The sequence below is a fragment of the Bufo bufo genome, chromosome 1 (assembly GCF_905171765.1).
Source record: "Bufo bufo chromosome 1, aBufBuf1.1, whole genome shotgun sequence".
Classification (NCBI taxonomy): domain Eukaryota; kingdom Metazoa; phylum Chordata; class Amphibia; order Anura; family Bufonidae; genus Bufo; species Bufo bufo.
In genome coordinates this window covers 571481359-571498669 of record NC_053389.1, presented here as the reverse complement: position 1 = coordinate 571498669, position 17311 = coordinate 571481359, and the positions used below count along the sequence as shown (strand labels likewise).

The window sequence follows — 17311 nt, the reverse complement described above, 5'->3', positions numbered from 1 at the left end:
GTTTCCTTTTCCAAACTGTAGATGTATTTGTAGTCTACTTATATCCCACTGGATATGATCAGATAAAATGCTAAGTAGTTGGCAGCTAAGCTTTATTTTTCTGTAGGCATGGTGGCAGCATTCTCAGCATGAGTCATTGGAACCTATGTGCTTTATACGTGGGTAATATGTGTGATCTGTGTCTGTGTTGTCTGAATTCTAGATAACAGACCGTCTGCTGCTTTGCCCGATGTTCTGCTCCACTGTGATATTAAGCACCATTATTTACTGTGTTTTATCACAGTATTTCTGTCCTCCTCCCCTCTTGTCAGTGTAAGTGTACTTCAGACAAGGCTTCTATTGAACGTTGATCTTCACTTGATCGTAAACCTGCATTTACAGAATGGGCATCCTGTGTAAGCCCTATAAATACCATGTTTAGCGCATACTGTAGACGTATACTTTAGATTATCTTCCTTAATGGTAATACTACCTACCTGTATTAACAAAACAAAACAAAAAATCTAAAATCATGACATTTTCACATTGGCTATTAGACCTAAAATATGTCATCCTGTTCTTTGAGAGCAGCCACATGGGCCATAGACACAATGGACAGGGGGAACCTTGTTGACTTCTGTGGGAGAGTTTTCTAGGCATGCTGTGTGCAGAGGTCAGGAGGGAGTAGATAAGCTGTGATATCACCTATTGTGAATTGCACATGTCAGGAGAGCTGACAGGTCATCTTTAAAGGGATTGTCTGAGGGTGAAAACTAAATTCTGTAGGGCAGGGCACAATGTAAAAAACAAAAAACTAAACACTCAACTGTTTAGTTTTTCTGCTCTTTTGCCGAGCTCCCGTCTCCGCTGCTTCCGGTGCCAGCTGGACTGGAAGGGTGACATCCCGTTAGCACACATGTCACTGCAACAGTGACAACTTGTGCAAGCACACCACGTGAGCGCTGTGCCATTCTGACGCCGTTGAGGCCATTGGTCAAATGCCTAGGTCAGTGGTGGCGAACCTATGGCACGGGTGCCAGAGGCGGCACTCAGAGCCCTCTCTGTGGGCACCCGCACCCTGGTGTACCAGTATGCCTTAGACATTTCCTGCCATTCATCGGCACAGGACGCACTATGAACGGCACAGGCAGCGCACTGAATGTAGGCAGGCTATTATAGCTAAATGATAAAGTACATGGAAGATATACTGTATTGGTATTCAGGGTAAATTGCAGTGTTGGCACTTTGTGATAAATAAGTAGGTTTTGCGTTGCAGTTTGGGCACTCGGTCCGTAAAAGGTTCGCCATCACTGGCCTAGGTTAAATGTCCCTCATCCTAGAAAATGTAAATAGAATTGCCCACGAATATATTCAGATTAGATTTATATGGTTTTTACAGAGTGAAGGGATTAACCCAGTTATTTTCTTTAGGGCAGTACTGGTCTTTGATGTCAGATGCTGCAATTTCAGATTAAGTGTCTGGTTCCTCAGATCTTTGGCAAGTTACCAGACCTTAAGGCATGAAAAGTAATGTTTGTAAGGAACATTTTCCTACTTTATGTACATCCAGTCTAATTGCATAATTTGTTAAGTTAGGTGACACCCCCTCCCCATCCACTGGCTTCAAAGGATGTAATAGATAAAATGCGTAAAGGGGTGAATTTATTATGGGGGGATTTTTGAAGTCAGTTTTGTCTGGGGCAATGTGGCCTTTATTTGCTCCAAATGTATCACAATGTTTTGTTAGATTCATATGTGTGGCTAAATCTTGGCTTAGCAACAAGCCATAGACAGTTTTCAGTCCCCCTTACCCTGACACAGATCAGACACAATTCTGGAGTAAAATGTGCCAGAAAGAGGTGCAAATACGTGGATACGTTTGGAAGTGTGTATATATTGCTGGTCCACGCCATGTTGAAGCAGTTGGCTGGAAAAAAAGAGCTGTGGAGATATGGAAGCTAGGTAAGTATTATTCATTTATTCTTAACCCTTTGGCTACCGAAGGTGTTTTCGTTTTTGCGTTTTTATTTTTCTTCCCTATTTTCCGTGAGCCATAACTTTTTTTATTTTTCCGGTCACATAGCTGTATGAGGGCTTATTTTTGGCGGGACAAGTTGTACTTTCTAATGCCACCATTAATTATGGCATAAAATGTTGTGGAAAGCAGTAAAAAAATTCCAAATGGGGTGGAAGTGGAAAAAAAACGCAATCCCTCCACCGTTTTACGGGTTTTGTTCCCACTGTGTTTTGTTTATGGCAAAACTGACCCATGCCCTTCATTCTCTGGGTCAATACAATTACAACAATATCCCATATGTATAGGTTCTTTATGTCTAAATAGTGTAAAAATTAATTTAAACTTTGAGATTTTTTTTTTTATATCACCATATTCTGAACCCCATTACTTTTTTATACTTATGTCTACTGAGCTGTTTAGGGGCTCATTTTTTGCAGAACAATCTGTACTTTTAATTGATACCATTTTTTATTTTAATACTATTTTAACCACCTCCGGACCGCCTAACGCAGGATCGCGTTCCGGAGGTGGCAGCCCTGCGCAGAGTCACGCATATACGCGTCATCTCGCGATGGCCGAGATTTCCTGTGAACGCGCGCACACAGGCGCGCGCGCTCACAGGAACGGAAGGTAAGAGAGTTGATCTCCAGCCTGCCAGCGGCGATCGTTCGCTGGCAGGCTGGAGATGTGTTTTTTTTTAACCCCTAACAGGTATATTAGACGCTGTTTTGATAACAGCGTCTAATATACCTGCTACCTGGTCCTCTGGTGGTCCCCTTTGTTTGGATCGACCACCAGAGGACACAGGTAGCTCAGTAAAGTAGCACCAAGCACCACTACACTACACTACACCCCCCCCCCGTCACTTATTAACCCCTTATTAGCCCCTGATCACCCCTGATCACCCCATATAGACTCCCTGATCACCCCCCTGTCATTGATTACCCCCCTGTCATTGATTACCCCCCTGTAAAGCTCCATTCAGATGTCCGCAAGATTTTTACGGATCCACTGATAGATGGATCGGATCCGCAAAACGCATCCGGACGTCTGAATGAAGCCTTACAGGGGCGTGATCAATGACTGTGGTGATCACCCCATATAGACTCCCTGATCACCCCCCTGTCATTGATTACCCCCCTGTCATTGATTACCCCCCTGTAAAGCTCCATTCAGACGTCCGCATGATTTTTACGGATGCACTGATAGATGGATCCGATCCGCAAAACGCATCCGGACGTCTGAATGAAGCCTTACAGGGGCATGATCAATGACTGTGGTGATCACCCCCCTGTAAAGCTCCATTCAGACGTCCGCATGATTTTTACGGATGCACTGATAGATGGATCCGATCCGCAAAACGCATCCGGACGTCTGAATGAAGCCTTACAGGGGCATGATCAATGACTGTGGTGATCACCCCATATAGACTCCCTGATCACCCCCCTGTAAAGCTCCATTCAGATGTCCGCATGATTTTTACAGATGCACTGATAGATGGATCCGATCCGCAAAACGCATCCGGACGTCTGAATGAAGCCTTACAGGGGCATGATCAATGACTGTGGTGATCACCCCCCTGTCATTGATTACCCCCCTGTAAAGCTCCATTCAGACGTCCGCATGATTTTTACGGATGCACTGATAGATGGATCCGATCCGCAAAACGCATCCGGACGTCTGAATGAAGCCTTACAGGGGCATGATCAATGACTGTGGTGATCACCCCATATAGACTCCCTGATCACCCCCCTGTAAAGCTCCATTCAGATGTCCGCATGATTTTTACAAATGCACTGATAGATGGATCCGATCCGCAAAACGCATCCGGACGTCTGAATGAAGCCTTACAGGGGCATGATCAATGACTGTGGTGATCACCCCATATAGACTCCCTGATCACCCCCCTGTAAAGCTCCATTCAGATGTCCGCATGATTTTTACAGATGCACTGATAGATGGATCCGATCCGCAAAACGCATCCGGACGTCTGAATGAAGCCTTACAGGGGCATGATCAATGACTGTGGTGATCACCCCCCTGTCATTGATTACCCCCCTGTAAAGCTCCATTCAGACGTCCGCATGATTTTTACGGATGCACTGATAGATGGATCCGATCCGCAAAACGCATCCGGACGTCTGAATGAAGCCTTACAGGGGCATGATCAATGACTGTGGTGATCACCCCATATAGACTCCCTGATCACCCCCCTGTAAAGCTCCATTCAGATGTCCGCATGATTTTTACGGATGCACTGATAGATGGATCCGATCCGCAAAACGCATCCGGACGTCTGAATGAAGCCTTACAGGGGCATGATCAATGACTGTGGTGATCACCCCATATAGACTCCCTGATCACCCCCCTGTCATTGATCACCCCCCTGTCATTGATCACCCCTCTGTAAGGCTCCATTCAGACATTTTTTTGGCCCAAGTTAGCGGAATTTTTTTTTTTTTTTTCTTACAAAGTCTCATATTCCACTAACTTGTGTCAAAAAATTAAATCTCACATGAACTCCCCATACCCCTCACGGAAACCAAATGCGAAAATTTTTTTAGACATTTATATTCCAGACTTCTTCTCACGCTTTAGGGCCCCTAGAATGCCAGGGCAGTATAAATACCCCACATGTGACCCCATTTCGGAAAGAAGACACCCCCAGGTATTCCGTGAGGGGCATATTGAGTCCATGAAAGATTGACATTTTTGTCCCAAGTTAGCGGAAAGGGAGACTTTGTGAGAAAAAAATTAAAAATATCAATTTCCGCTAACTTGTGCCCAAAAATTTTTTTTTCTATGAACTCGCCATGCCCCTCATTGAATACCTTGGGGTGTCTTCTTTCCAAAATGGGGTCACATGTGGGGTATTTATACTGCCCTGGCATTCTAGGGGCCCCAAAGCGTGAGAAGAAGTCTGGTATCCAAATGTCTAAAAATGCCCTCCTAAAAGGAATTTGGGCACCTTTGCGCATCTAGGCTGCAAAAAAGTGTCACACATCTGGTATCGCCGTACTCAGGAGAAGTTGGGGAATGTGTTTTGGGGTGTCATTTTACATATACCCATGCTGGGTGAGAGAAATATCTTGGTCAAATGCCAACTTTGTATAAAAAAATGGGAAAAGTTGTCTTTTGCCAAGATATTTCTCTCACCCAGCATGGGTATATGTAAAATGACACCCCAAAACACATTCCCCAACTTCTGCTGAATACGGCGATACCACATGTGTGACACTTTTTTGCAGCCTAGGTGGGCAAAGGGGCCCATATTCCAAAGAGCACCTTTAGGATTTCACAGGTCATTTACCTACTTACCACACATTAGGGCCCCTGGAAAATGCCAGGGCAGTATAACTACCCCACAAGTGACCCCATTTTGGAAAGAAGACACCCCAAGGTATTCCGTGAGGGGCATGGCAAGTTCCTAGAATTTTTTATTTTTTGTCACAAGTTAGTGGAAAATGATGATTTTTTTTTTTTTTTTTTTTTTCATACAAAGTCTCATATTCCACTAACTTGTGACAAAAAATAAAAATTTCCATGAACTCACTATGCCCATCAGCGAATACCTTGGGGTGTCTTCTTTCCAAAATGGGGTCACTTGTGGGGTAGTTATACTGCCCTGGCATTCTAGGGGCCCAAATGTGTGGTAAGGAGTTTGAAATCAAATTCTGAAAAAAATGACCTGTCAAATCCGAAAGGTGCTCTTTGGAATATGGGCCCCTTTGCCCACCTAGGCTGCAAAAAAGTGTCACACATCTGGTATCTCCGTACTCAGGAGAAGGTGGGGAATGTGTTTTGGGGTGTCATTTTACATATACCCATGCTGGGTGAGAGAAATATCTTGGCAAAAGACAACTTTTCCCATTTTTTTATACAAAGTTGGCATTTGACCAAGATATTTATCTCACCCAGCATGGGTATATGTAAAAAGACACCCCAAAACACATTCCCCACCTTCTCCTGAGTACGGAGATACCAGATGTGTGACACTTTTTTGCAGCCTAGGTGGGCAAAGGGGCCCATATTCCAAAGAGCACCTTTCGGATTTGACAGGTCATTTTTTACTGAATTTGATTTCAAACTCCTTACCACACATTTGGGCCCCTAGAATGCCAGGGCAGTATAACTACCCCACAAGTGACCCCATTTTGGAAAGAAGAGACCCCAAGGTATTCGCTGATGGGCATAGTGAGTTCATGGAAGTTTTTATTTTTTGTCACAAGTTAGTGGAATATGAGACTTTGTATGAAAAAAATAAATAAATAAAAAATCATCATTTTCCACTAACTTGTGACAAAAAATAAAAAATTCTAGGAACTCGCCATGCCCCTCACGGAATACCTTGGGGTGTCTTCTTTCCAAAATGGGGTCACTTGTGGGGTAGTTATACTGCCCTGGCATTCTAGGGGCCCAAATGTGTGGTAAGGAGTTTGAAATCAAATTCTGAAAAAAATGACCTGTCAAATCCGAAAGGTGCTCTTTGGAATATGGGCCCCTTTGCCCACCTAGGCTGCAAAAAAGTGTCACACATCTGGTATCTCCGTACTCAGGAGAAGGTGGGGAATGTGTTTTGGGGTGTCATTTTATATATACCCATGCTGGGTGAGAGAAATATCTTGGTCAAATGCCAACTTTGTATAAAAAAATGGGAAAAGTTGTCTTTTGCCAAGATATTTATCTCACCCAGCATGGGTATATATAAAATGACACCCCAAAACACATTCCCCACCTTCTCCTGAGTACGGAGATACCAGATGTGTGACACTTTTTTGCAGCCTAGGTGGGCAAAGGGGCCCATATTCCAAAGAGCACCTTTCGGATTTGACAGGTCATTTTTTTCAGAATTTGATTTCAAACTCCTTACCACACATTTGGGCCCCTAGAATGCCAGGGCAGTATAACTACCCCACAAGTGACCCCATTTTGGAAAGAAGAGACCCCAAGGTATTTCGTGATGGGCATAGTGAGTTCATAGAAGTTTTTATTTTTTGTCACAAGTTAGTGGAATATGAGACTTTGTAAGAAAAAAAAAAAAAAAAAAAAAAATCATCATTTTCCGCTAACTTGTGACAAAAAATAAAAAGTTCTATGAACTCACTATGCCCATCAGCGAATACCTTAGGGTGTGTACTTTCCGAAATGGGGTCATTTGTGGGGTGTTTGTACTGTCTGGGCATTGTAGAACCTCAGGAAACATGACAGGTGCTCAGAAAGTCAGAGCTGCTTCAAAAAGCGGAAATTCACATTTTTGTACCATAGTTTGTAAACGCTATAACTTTTACCCAAACCATTTTTTTTTTACCCAAACATTTTTTTTTTATCAAAGACATGTAGAACTATAAATTTAGAGCAAAATTTCTATATGGATGTCGTTTTTTTTGCAAAATTTTACAACTGAAAGTGAAAAATGTCATTTTTTTGCAAAAAAATCGTTAAATTTCGATTAATAACAAAAAAAGTAAAAATGTCAGCAGCAATGAAATACCACCAAATGAAAGCTCTATTAGTGAGAAGAAAAGGAGGTAAAATTCATTTGGGTGGTAAGTTGCATGACCGAGCAATAAACGGTGAAAGTAGTGTAGGTCAGAAGTGTAAAAAGTGGCCTGGTCTTTCAGGGTGTTTAAGCACTGGGGGCTGAAGTGGTTAATAGTATGGGCATTTTTGGTTGCGGTGATACCCATGATGTTTATATTTATTGTTATTTAGGTATTTATTTTTTAATTATTAGCTTATTTTGCTCACTTTTGCTCATTTCTTATCCTGGCCTGCCATATGGTGGCCAAAATAAGAATTGCAGTTTGAATACTGTTAGCCTACTCAGTAAGGCTTACAGTATTCAGCGCAACTACCTATGCCCTATGATTGGACACACGGAGCATAGGTAGGTTTTTACTCATCTAGGTGCCGTGATCTCACTTGATCACGGCATCTAAAGCATTTAATTACCGCGATCGGCATTATTGCCGGTCATGGTAATTAGCCGCAGGTGTCTGCTGTATGAAACAGCAGAGATCTGCCGGCCATGACTCCCGCTGCACGTGCGAGCGGGCGTCATGTTTACACATTGCACCAGCGCCGTACATGTACGGCGCTGGTAGGCTAAGGGTTAAAGGGTTCAGCTCATCTGGGACGTTGATGGCATTTCTCTAGAGTATGCAGTCACTGTGAGATAGGTGCAGGTCCCCCTCTGGGACCCACTCCTATCTAGAAAACACAGCCTCGAGAGTGGATAGGTCAAAGTATCTGATTGTGGGGGTCCAACACCGATCAGCTGTTTGAGAAGGCAGCGGCGCTTGCAGTAACGCTGCGACCTTCTCCAGCTTTTCCTAGGCCAGTGATGATACGTTCATCGGTCATATGGCCTTGGAGCATCTCAGCCCCATTGAAGGGAATAGGGCTGTGCTGCGATACCAAGCACAACTGCTATATAATGTATGGCACCATGCTTGGTAAGCAGAGAGAAGGCTGTGGTGCTACTGCAAGCACTGGTGCCTTCACAAACAGCTGATCAGAGGGGATCCTAGGTGTCGGACCCCCACTGATCAGATATTGATGACCTATCTAAAGGATAGCTTATCAGTAAAAAACACTTGGAAAACCCCTTTAAGAAATTTTGCCATTAATGCCTATTAAAAGGAAAGCCTTGTTACAAAGATCTTTACCTCTAATGCTCAGCATGGCACCCCTCAGCGTTTTAACTGGTGGCTGAGCATGTGTGGGGTGTGTACGCTGCAGCCCTCACCCAACCCATTTACTGGTTTAATATTAGATTGTTTTTGCCTCAGTGGCTCTATTCAAGTCCAAGGAGCACCTGTATATGAGCTGCAGACGCAAAATGCACATCCTTGCTTTCACAATATTTAAATAAGAGGCGGACAAATGACGAGATCTAATTTTAATGAAGCCCTGACGTTGGGAGCTCCCACACACCTAAAGTATATATATATATATCTATCTCAAGAGAAAAAACATTTTTGGTATCTGAACTAAGAGCAAAAAGATGAATTCAGCTGTGTCACAGAAATGTATGTCTGTGTAGATAGATCTGCTGTGCTGGTTGTGATGGAGTATTATAATCTCCTTTGTGCTTAAAAATAGTCAGTCACTGCTGCCTCTTTTCTTCAGATGCCAAGTACAGCTTATGGCAGATCTATTTTTCTGGTATTGATTCTTCCCCATAAAGTGATTACCCTTTCTGCACTTGTGGGTGGACCATTTTATGTCTCATGAATAGCACTGCATGTATCTCATCCTCGCAGCTATATACAGAATATGGGCCGGCAGTTTCTCCTAACCGAGATGCAGCATTTGAAAACACATTTGGATTTCTATATGCCTGCCAGTGAGGCTTAGAGCATGGTAAACAAATGTTGTTATATTCCAGTGCCAAAACTGGTACATATTAGGCTACTTTCACACCTGCGTTTAGGTGCGGATCCGTCTGGTATCGGCACAGACGGATCCGCACCTATAATGCAAACGCTTGTATCCGTTTAGAACGGATCCGTTTGCATTACCATGAACAAAAAAAAAAAAGTATTTATTTTTTGTTCATGATAATGCAAACAGATCCGTTTTGACTTACATTGAAAGTCAATGGGAGGCGGATCCGTTTTCAATTGCATTATATTGTGTCAGTAAAAACGGATCCGTCCCCATTGAATTACATTGTGTGTCAGGACGGATCCGTTTGGCTCAGTTTCGTCAGACGGACATCAAAACGCTGCAAGCAGTGTCCGCCTCCAGAGCGGAATGGAGGCTGAACGGAGGGAAACTGATGCATTCTGAACGGATCCTTATCCATTCAGAATGCATTGGGGCTGAACTGATCCATTTTGGGCCGCTTGGGAGAGCCTTGAAACGGATCTCACAGGCGGACCCAGAAACAGCAGTGTGAAAGTAGCCTGAGCATGTTTTATTCAGTGTCTTGTGAGCCATTTATTTTGTTTGTTTCTTGCTCTATAGGACGATCCTCATCTGCTCACTGGGCAAAATTATTGTAACACTCTTAAGCCTGATTTCCATCAGTGATTGTGAGCCAAAACCAGGATTGGAGCCTCCACAGACATAAGGTATAAGGGAAAGATCTGCACCAAGTCTGTGTTTAGAGCTACACCTGGTTTTGGCTCAAAATCACTGATGGAAACCACTGACCGAACACTGACGTGTGAATGAGGTATTATATATTTGAAGGTGCAAATTCATGACAAATAAAACCTGCAAATGTAATTTACTTCCATTTGTAAATTGTAAATTAAACAGTTCAAGGTTTATGAAAAAGTCAATAAAAGTATAAAACTGAAATGTCCATTAAAAGCTTTATAACTTTAGACGTCTTTTTAGAGACCTCTTCCACATTCCTAGTGGACAGACTTACAGGCCAACAGTAGAGAAGCATATCATTTATATACCGTATATTTATTTGGTGCCATCACCTTCTGCAAACGTATAGGATTCAATATTTATGCGTGTATAAAACCACAATATAGCTGACGCCTAAAAGGAAATGTTAGGTGAAAGTTTTGCCCATATGAGCCCAACATTCAATGTTCATTGTACCAGTGCAGCACTCTTACATCAGAGGTCCTGTAGCTCCTCTACACATTCAAATGTATCATATCATTCTTATATTGTTTTATATAGGTCCAGAACACTCTGATGATTACTTTCATAATGTACGGTATATTTATAGGGTTTGGATCCCGACTGTTCTGTTACAGAGATCCAAATCATCTCTTCCGCTTGACACAGCCAGAGTTAGTGGTTGTCCAACACCCACAGCAATTTTACTTATGTCCTCAAAAGTGCTCAGACTAAAGAAAAAAAGCCACTTACCTATTCACCAGTGTCTCAATCCAGCCCTGAAGGTTATTTCCCTGTTGCTTCTGGTCCACTGTCTCCAATGTCCATCATTGCACCACTACAACCATTCACTAGCCCCAGCAGTCATGTGCCCCCCTGATCCTCACTAGGGAGAGCCGGTGCCCAGTCAGGAGCGTGCTCCCGTTTTTTGGTCGCTCAGATGCCATGGTCACATTTGACCACGGCATCTGAGGGGCTAAATGTGTGCAATCAATGTTATCGTTGATCACATACACTGATCACAGGTGACTGCTGTTTAAAACAACAGGACACCCCGGCGGCTATGGCACCCGCTGCGCTTGCGATTGGGAGCCATCTTTAAAGTCCCGATGACGTATATGGTCATATGGCAGTCAGGAACAGGTTAAAAAAAAAGGGAGTTTTGGAAATTTTCTTGAAAATTAAAAAAATTGCTTTTACAATTCTAAGCTTTTTAACATCCTGAAAAAATGTAAAATGATGCCAACATAAAGTAGACATATGGTGGATGTTAATTAAAGTGGTTCTCCGGGAATTAAGAAAATTTAAATACTTAAATATTACTTTATTATAAATATATTCCCAAATACCGTACCTTTTATTAGTTATAATGGCTTGTTTTGTCTAGGCAGCAATCATTAGCAGAAACAAAATGGCCGCCGTCCTATTGGTACACACAAAACCTGCCCTAATCACACAGCAGGACAAGTTACTTCACAACACTGACCTATAGTCCTTTCTGTGCTTCATGTCTCTTCATGAACTCCATCCCTACAGAGATTCAGCTAACATTCTTATCATCTGTATTCAGGATCATAATCCCTGACAAGTAGGAAAGAGCTGTCTCAGCTTCCTCTATCTTAATGTTGTGAAGTAACTTATCCTCCTGTGTGATTAGGACAGGTTTTGTATGCACTAATAGGACGGCGGCTATTTTGTTTCTGCTGATGATTGCTCTCTAGACAAAACAAGCCATTATAACTAATGAAAGGCATTTGGGAATATATTTATAATAAAGTAATATTTGAGGTCTTTTCCTTTTCTTAATTCCCGGAGAACCCCTTTAACTATTTTTGAGGTATCACTATCTGTCCTAAAAGCAAATAAAATCAAATTTAGAAAACAGCAATGTTCCACATTTTGTCATTTTTTTCTTTTTATAAATAAACACAAGCATTCCGAAAACTGGTGTAAAGGGAAACTCGTTTAGTTGTCCATAGCAAGCAGTCAGATTCCACTTTTCATTTTTCAGAACCAGTTTTCCTTTACACCAGTTTTGCTAAATCTCCCATCGTGAGACATCAATGTTTCACGAGAAAACTCAGAATGGCTTGGATAAGTAAAAGCGTTCCAGAGTTATTACCACTGACATATAAAAAGTAAAATTTAGTCCTGGTCAGGAAGGTGAACAGTGTCTTGAAGGGGTTAATGCTGCATTCTTTTTATTTGTATTTCAGTATGTGTTCCATAGGGCATTTCCAGCTAGATCAGTCTGGTATAGTTAATGATTTATCCAGCAGCTAATTTGCTATTTTTCTGTTTTCCTCAGGATCAAACACGAGAACATCGTTGCCTTGGAAGACATCTATGAGAGTCCAAGTCATTTGTATCTGGTCATGCAGCTGTGAGTAGTCATTAATTACAAGTTCCAAGTGTTGTCCCCTGCTGATCCCTCAAATAGCTCTTCGACAGAGGTACTGTTTGATAAACATGTACTGTGCTGGTGTCATAGCCTGCAGGTATAATTTGCTAGGTTACTATGACAACCAAAATACTGTATATCATATTTCATTATACAGATAATTAGCAAACATAATTGCGCAATTTTTTTTCTTTAGATTCACAATTTTTAACCACTTAGAAATCAGTGCGTTTAAGTTATAGCCCAAGAACATTATGATGAAAAACATTCATCCTCCTTTCCAGATATCCTTTATAAATTGCAGATTCGTCACACTAACTGGTTTCTGTTCTTTAACCCCTTCCCGCAAATGGACATTAATTGCAGTGTTCATTAATTGCAGTCATGGATCTGCAAAAACGATCCGTTACAATAATACAACCGCATGCATCCGTCATGAACGGATCTGTAACATAGCCAAGATGAATCTGTCATTAACTTTATTGAAAGTCAATGGGAGACGGATCCGTTTTGTAATGTGCCAGATTGTGCCGTTTGGCTTTGCTTGGTCAGGCGGACAACAAAATGCTGCAGGCAGTGTTTTGGTGTCCGCCTCCAGAGCGGAATGGAGACTGAACGGAGGCAAACTGATGCATTCTGAGCGGATCCTTTTAGATTCAGAATGCCCTGAACAGATCTCACGAACGGAAAGCCAAAACGCGAGTATGAAAGTAGCCTAAGACACAATGGTTCCTCCAGTAGATGGCAAAGGAGCTGTGCCTATGGCATTGGCAGCTTGGAATATTAAGCCAGCCTACCTCTAGGACAGCCAAGACTACAGTTACCTCTCGTGCCAGCTGTTTAGCCCATTACATGCCACAGCCTTTAAAGGTTTCCCTAGGAAAGGCCATCAATGTCAGAATTTGCTGTGTCAGACGTCAGGCATCCCCACCAATCAGTGGTGTCAAGGGGACGGAGCTGGTTACTGCAGGGCTGATACTATTAACTTCAAGGGGAGCAACGCTGCTTGAACCAACTCCTCAAAGCAGACAAGGATTTGACTGATGATTGAATTGGGGAGTCTTCCATTAACCATCGACAGGTTGCAGTGTACCTGACCATATAAAACACAGAGGACGTCTGGACACCAGCGCCATCATAGCAACATCGTTGGGGCGCTGCTGCTGCCTCTCATTAGGGTCATCTGCTCCCTTGCCCTCCTAGGAAATTCTATATAGGTGCCTCTCATATAAGGCTAAGCCCATATGTGACACCCAGCTGGCAGGGTATCGTATGATTACCGCCCCTTACACGCAAGTAGAGATCACATATGTATATAGGAGGGGTTTGTGGTCCTATCAAGTGATCACTGTTAATACATCTTTTCTCAACTCTAGGCTTAATATGCCTATGAGCTGATTTAGCATTTGTAGTGATTGGGAATATTTTCCACAATCTTTGTTTAGTGTCCCCTGAAGAGCCCCCCCCCCCCCCCCCCCCCCCCCAAGGGATCAGGCGAAATGCGTTTGGTCAGGGAAGTGGTGATTCCCCGGTCAGGGCTTTCCTAGGGTCCCTAAGAGGTTCCTGATACGGGATCGCCCCTATCAGGGCGGCCATTCCATTGTAGGCAGGGCATATAGATGAATAGGGTCATTGATAGGGAAAGACTATTCAAGTACAACCTACCCTATGAGATCCTGTTACTACATTGTCCACTAGGAATTTTTTTCTTTCTCCTTTTGTGTGTATTTGTTTATTTTTGCTAACTTATGGTCTATTTGGGGCAATTTTATTTGATTAACATGAATAAAGGCTAAGTTTTAAGTTGTACGATGGTTTTCTGTGAATATATTTGAATTGAAGACCATCATGAGATATACCGTACTACCCTTCGACGGGTTATAGTCGGTACTGTGAATGTCCATATAAAACACAGCCATTATTCTATTCTTTCCCCCATTACCACTGTGATTACAGTACCTATATGTACAATTGTGTGGCTCGTCCTAGACATTTCTCTTGTATGTCATTTTGGCTGGAGTATTTTATATATCTATTAAAAGTCTAATTTTACGTTGTAAATAGGTGAAATTTATTTAGAGATCTAAAATTGGTAAAAAAAAATAAAATACTATTTTACTATTTCTGAAAATATGGATTCATTGGGGCTGGTAAGCCACCCCTGAGAATATTCAGCTTTGCTTCTGTATTAGGAGAGAAATAATGTCTGTCATAAAGATGAGCAAATCAATTTGTATCAATCGATTCGTTTCATCAACCAAAGTTCTACACCTGCGAGCGGCTGTCCCCACAGCCAAAGATGTTCCCCGGCCTGCTTGATGGACAGGGCTAGTGCAGGGATAATGCACACCGTGATGTCACAGTACGGAGATAATAAACACAGTGATGTCACAGTACACAGATGTTGCGCATCGTGATGTCACAAAAGTTTTTCTACTCATTGATGATGCAGCACAGGAACAGTTGCAGAGCCTCATCACTTGTGCTGCTACTTGGAGCAGCAGCGCAAGCACAGGATTGTCAGGGCCAGGCATGAGATTGTCAGGGACAGGCGAGATGTCTGGCCCTGTCAGTCAAGTGGCAGAGGGGTGTCTTCGGCTGTGGGGACAGTCCCTCGCAAGTGTAGAACTTTGGTTGATGAGACAAATCGATTCGTTCATTGCTTGTCTGTAACTGTGATTCTGAAGTGCCAGAGTCTTACCATAGAAATTTCTTTGTTATCCTTTCCAGCCTGAAATAATTTTTTCTTATTAATACAGAATAGCAAGCATAGCAGCTGCTGTGGGGCCCCAAAAGCAAAGGGGGAATATAGCCAGTCAAACATATGGTGCCGTTAGTAATGAAGTTGAGATGAAACATTGAATACTACCATCCAAGTTTTAGTACAGAGCACACATGGTTGCCCTGCCTTATGCATTATCCCTTCTCTATGACATCACATTTTTTGCATTAGGCCTCTTTCACACGGGCGAGATTTCCGCGCGGGTGCAATGCGTGAGGTAAACGCATTGCACCCGCACTGAATCCGGACCCATTTATTTCTATGGGGCTGTGCCCTGAGCGGTGATTTTCACGCATCACTTGTGCGTTGTGTGAAAATCGCAGCAAGCTCTATATTGTGCGTTTTTCACATAACGCAGGCCCCATAGAAATGAATGGGGTTGCATGAAACTCGCAAGCATCCGCAAGCAAGTGCGGATGTGGTGCAATTTTCAAGCACGGTTGCTAGGTGACGATCAGGATGGGGACCCGATCATTATTATTTCCCCTTATAACATGGTTATAAGGGAAAATAATAGCATTCTGAATACAGAATGCATAGTACAATAGGGCTGGAGGGGTTAAAAAAAAATTTTTTAACTCACCTTAATCCACTTGTTCGCGCAACCGGCATCTCTTCTGTCTTGTTCTGTGAGGAATAGGACCTTTGATGACATCACTACGTTCATCACATGGTCCGTCACATGATCCATTACCATGGTGATGGATCATGTGATGAGCGTAGTGACGTCATCAAAGGTCCTATTCCTCACAAAAGAAGACAGAAGAGATGCCGGCTGCGCGAACAAGTGGATTAAGGTGAGTTAAATTATATATATTTTTTTTTTAACCCCTCCAGCCCTTATTGTACTATGCATTCTGTATTCAGAATGCTATTATTTTCCCTTATAACCATGTTATAAGGGAAAATAATACAATCTACACAACCTTGAACCCAAACCTGAACTTGTGAAGAAGTTCGGGTCTGGGTACCACATTCAGTTTTTTATCACGCGCGTGCAAAATGCATTGCACCCGCGCGATAAAAACTGAACAACGGAACGCAATCGCGTACCTACTCGAGCGGGTTTGACGCAATGCAATGGGACGCATCCGGACCTAATCCGGACCCGCTCATCTGCAAGGGGCCTTATTCTTGCATTGAGACTTCACTATATTATTCTTGTATTGTGTTGGGCATCATGTGTACATTATACCTACATGTGACATTATTGTATGCTTTTTTTGATGAAACAGGTACATGGTGATATTTTCTGTGTTACTACTGTGCAATGCAATGTAGTGCGTTAAATGCCTGTACTGTGACATCACTGTTTGTATAATCCCTATGCTGCATCAACAATGAGTAGAAAAACCTTTGTGACATCACTATGCGCAACATCTCTGTACTGTGACATCACTGTGTTTATTATCTCTGTACTGTGACATCACTGTGTTTATTATCTCTGTACTGTGACATCACTGTGTTTATTATCTCTGTACTGTGACATCACGGTGTGCATTATCCCTGTATGGTGACATCATTTTGTACATTTTCCCTGTACTGTGACATCACTGTGTGCATTATCCCTTTGCTGTAGGTTGACCAGTCATAAGCTTTTCTGAACTCGCTGAGGGACCAGTAGCACGTTTTGGGGTGCGCTCCATGGTTATTGTTACACCCTGCTTATGTCATCTACAGGATTAGCAAACCTGCCCTCTGCGGCTGGGTTCACACACTGTGGGCAACGCTTTTCCGGGATGACAGGAAACCGCGGCAAAAACTGCACCGTGGCTTCAACGTGTAAACCTACTCTTATTCTAGTGTACTGAGCAGAATGTCAGTAGCTGCGAGTAATGAAAACATAATTGTGGTAGCTTTCAGGGCAGTTGAACACTTGTTTTGAGTACATATTCATATTTGCAGCGTCCATCAAAAATATTTGCCATCCAGAAGCACTTATTAAAATGATTTCCACCCACACAAGTTATTGCAGAAGCTCTTGACTGCTCGGCAATGAATTGTTTCATCAGCACACTTCAGTACACTTTCACTCCTGCTGTGC

General features: G+C 42.6%; 1 protein-coding gene across 1 annotated transcript in view; it reads left to right on the top strand.

The window, feature by feature from the left end:
- CAMK1D (calcium/calmodulin dependent protein kinase ID) overlaps nucleotides 1-17311 on the top strand; it is a 398793-nt gene that overhangs the window by 299051 nt on the left and 82431 nt on the right. Inside the window, exon 3 of the mRNA XM_040413206.1 lies at nucleotides 12393-12467. Coding sequence (XP_040269140.1) covers nucleotides 12393-12467 — 75 coding nt within the window. The remainder of the gene's footprint in view (nucleotides 1-12392; nucleotides 12468-17311) is intronic.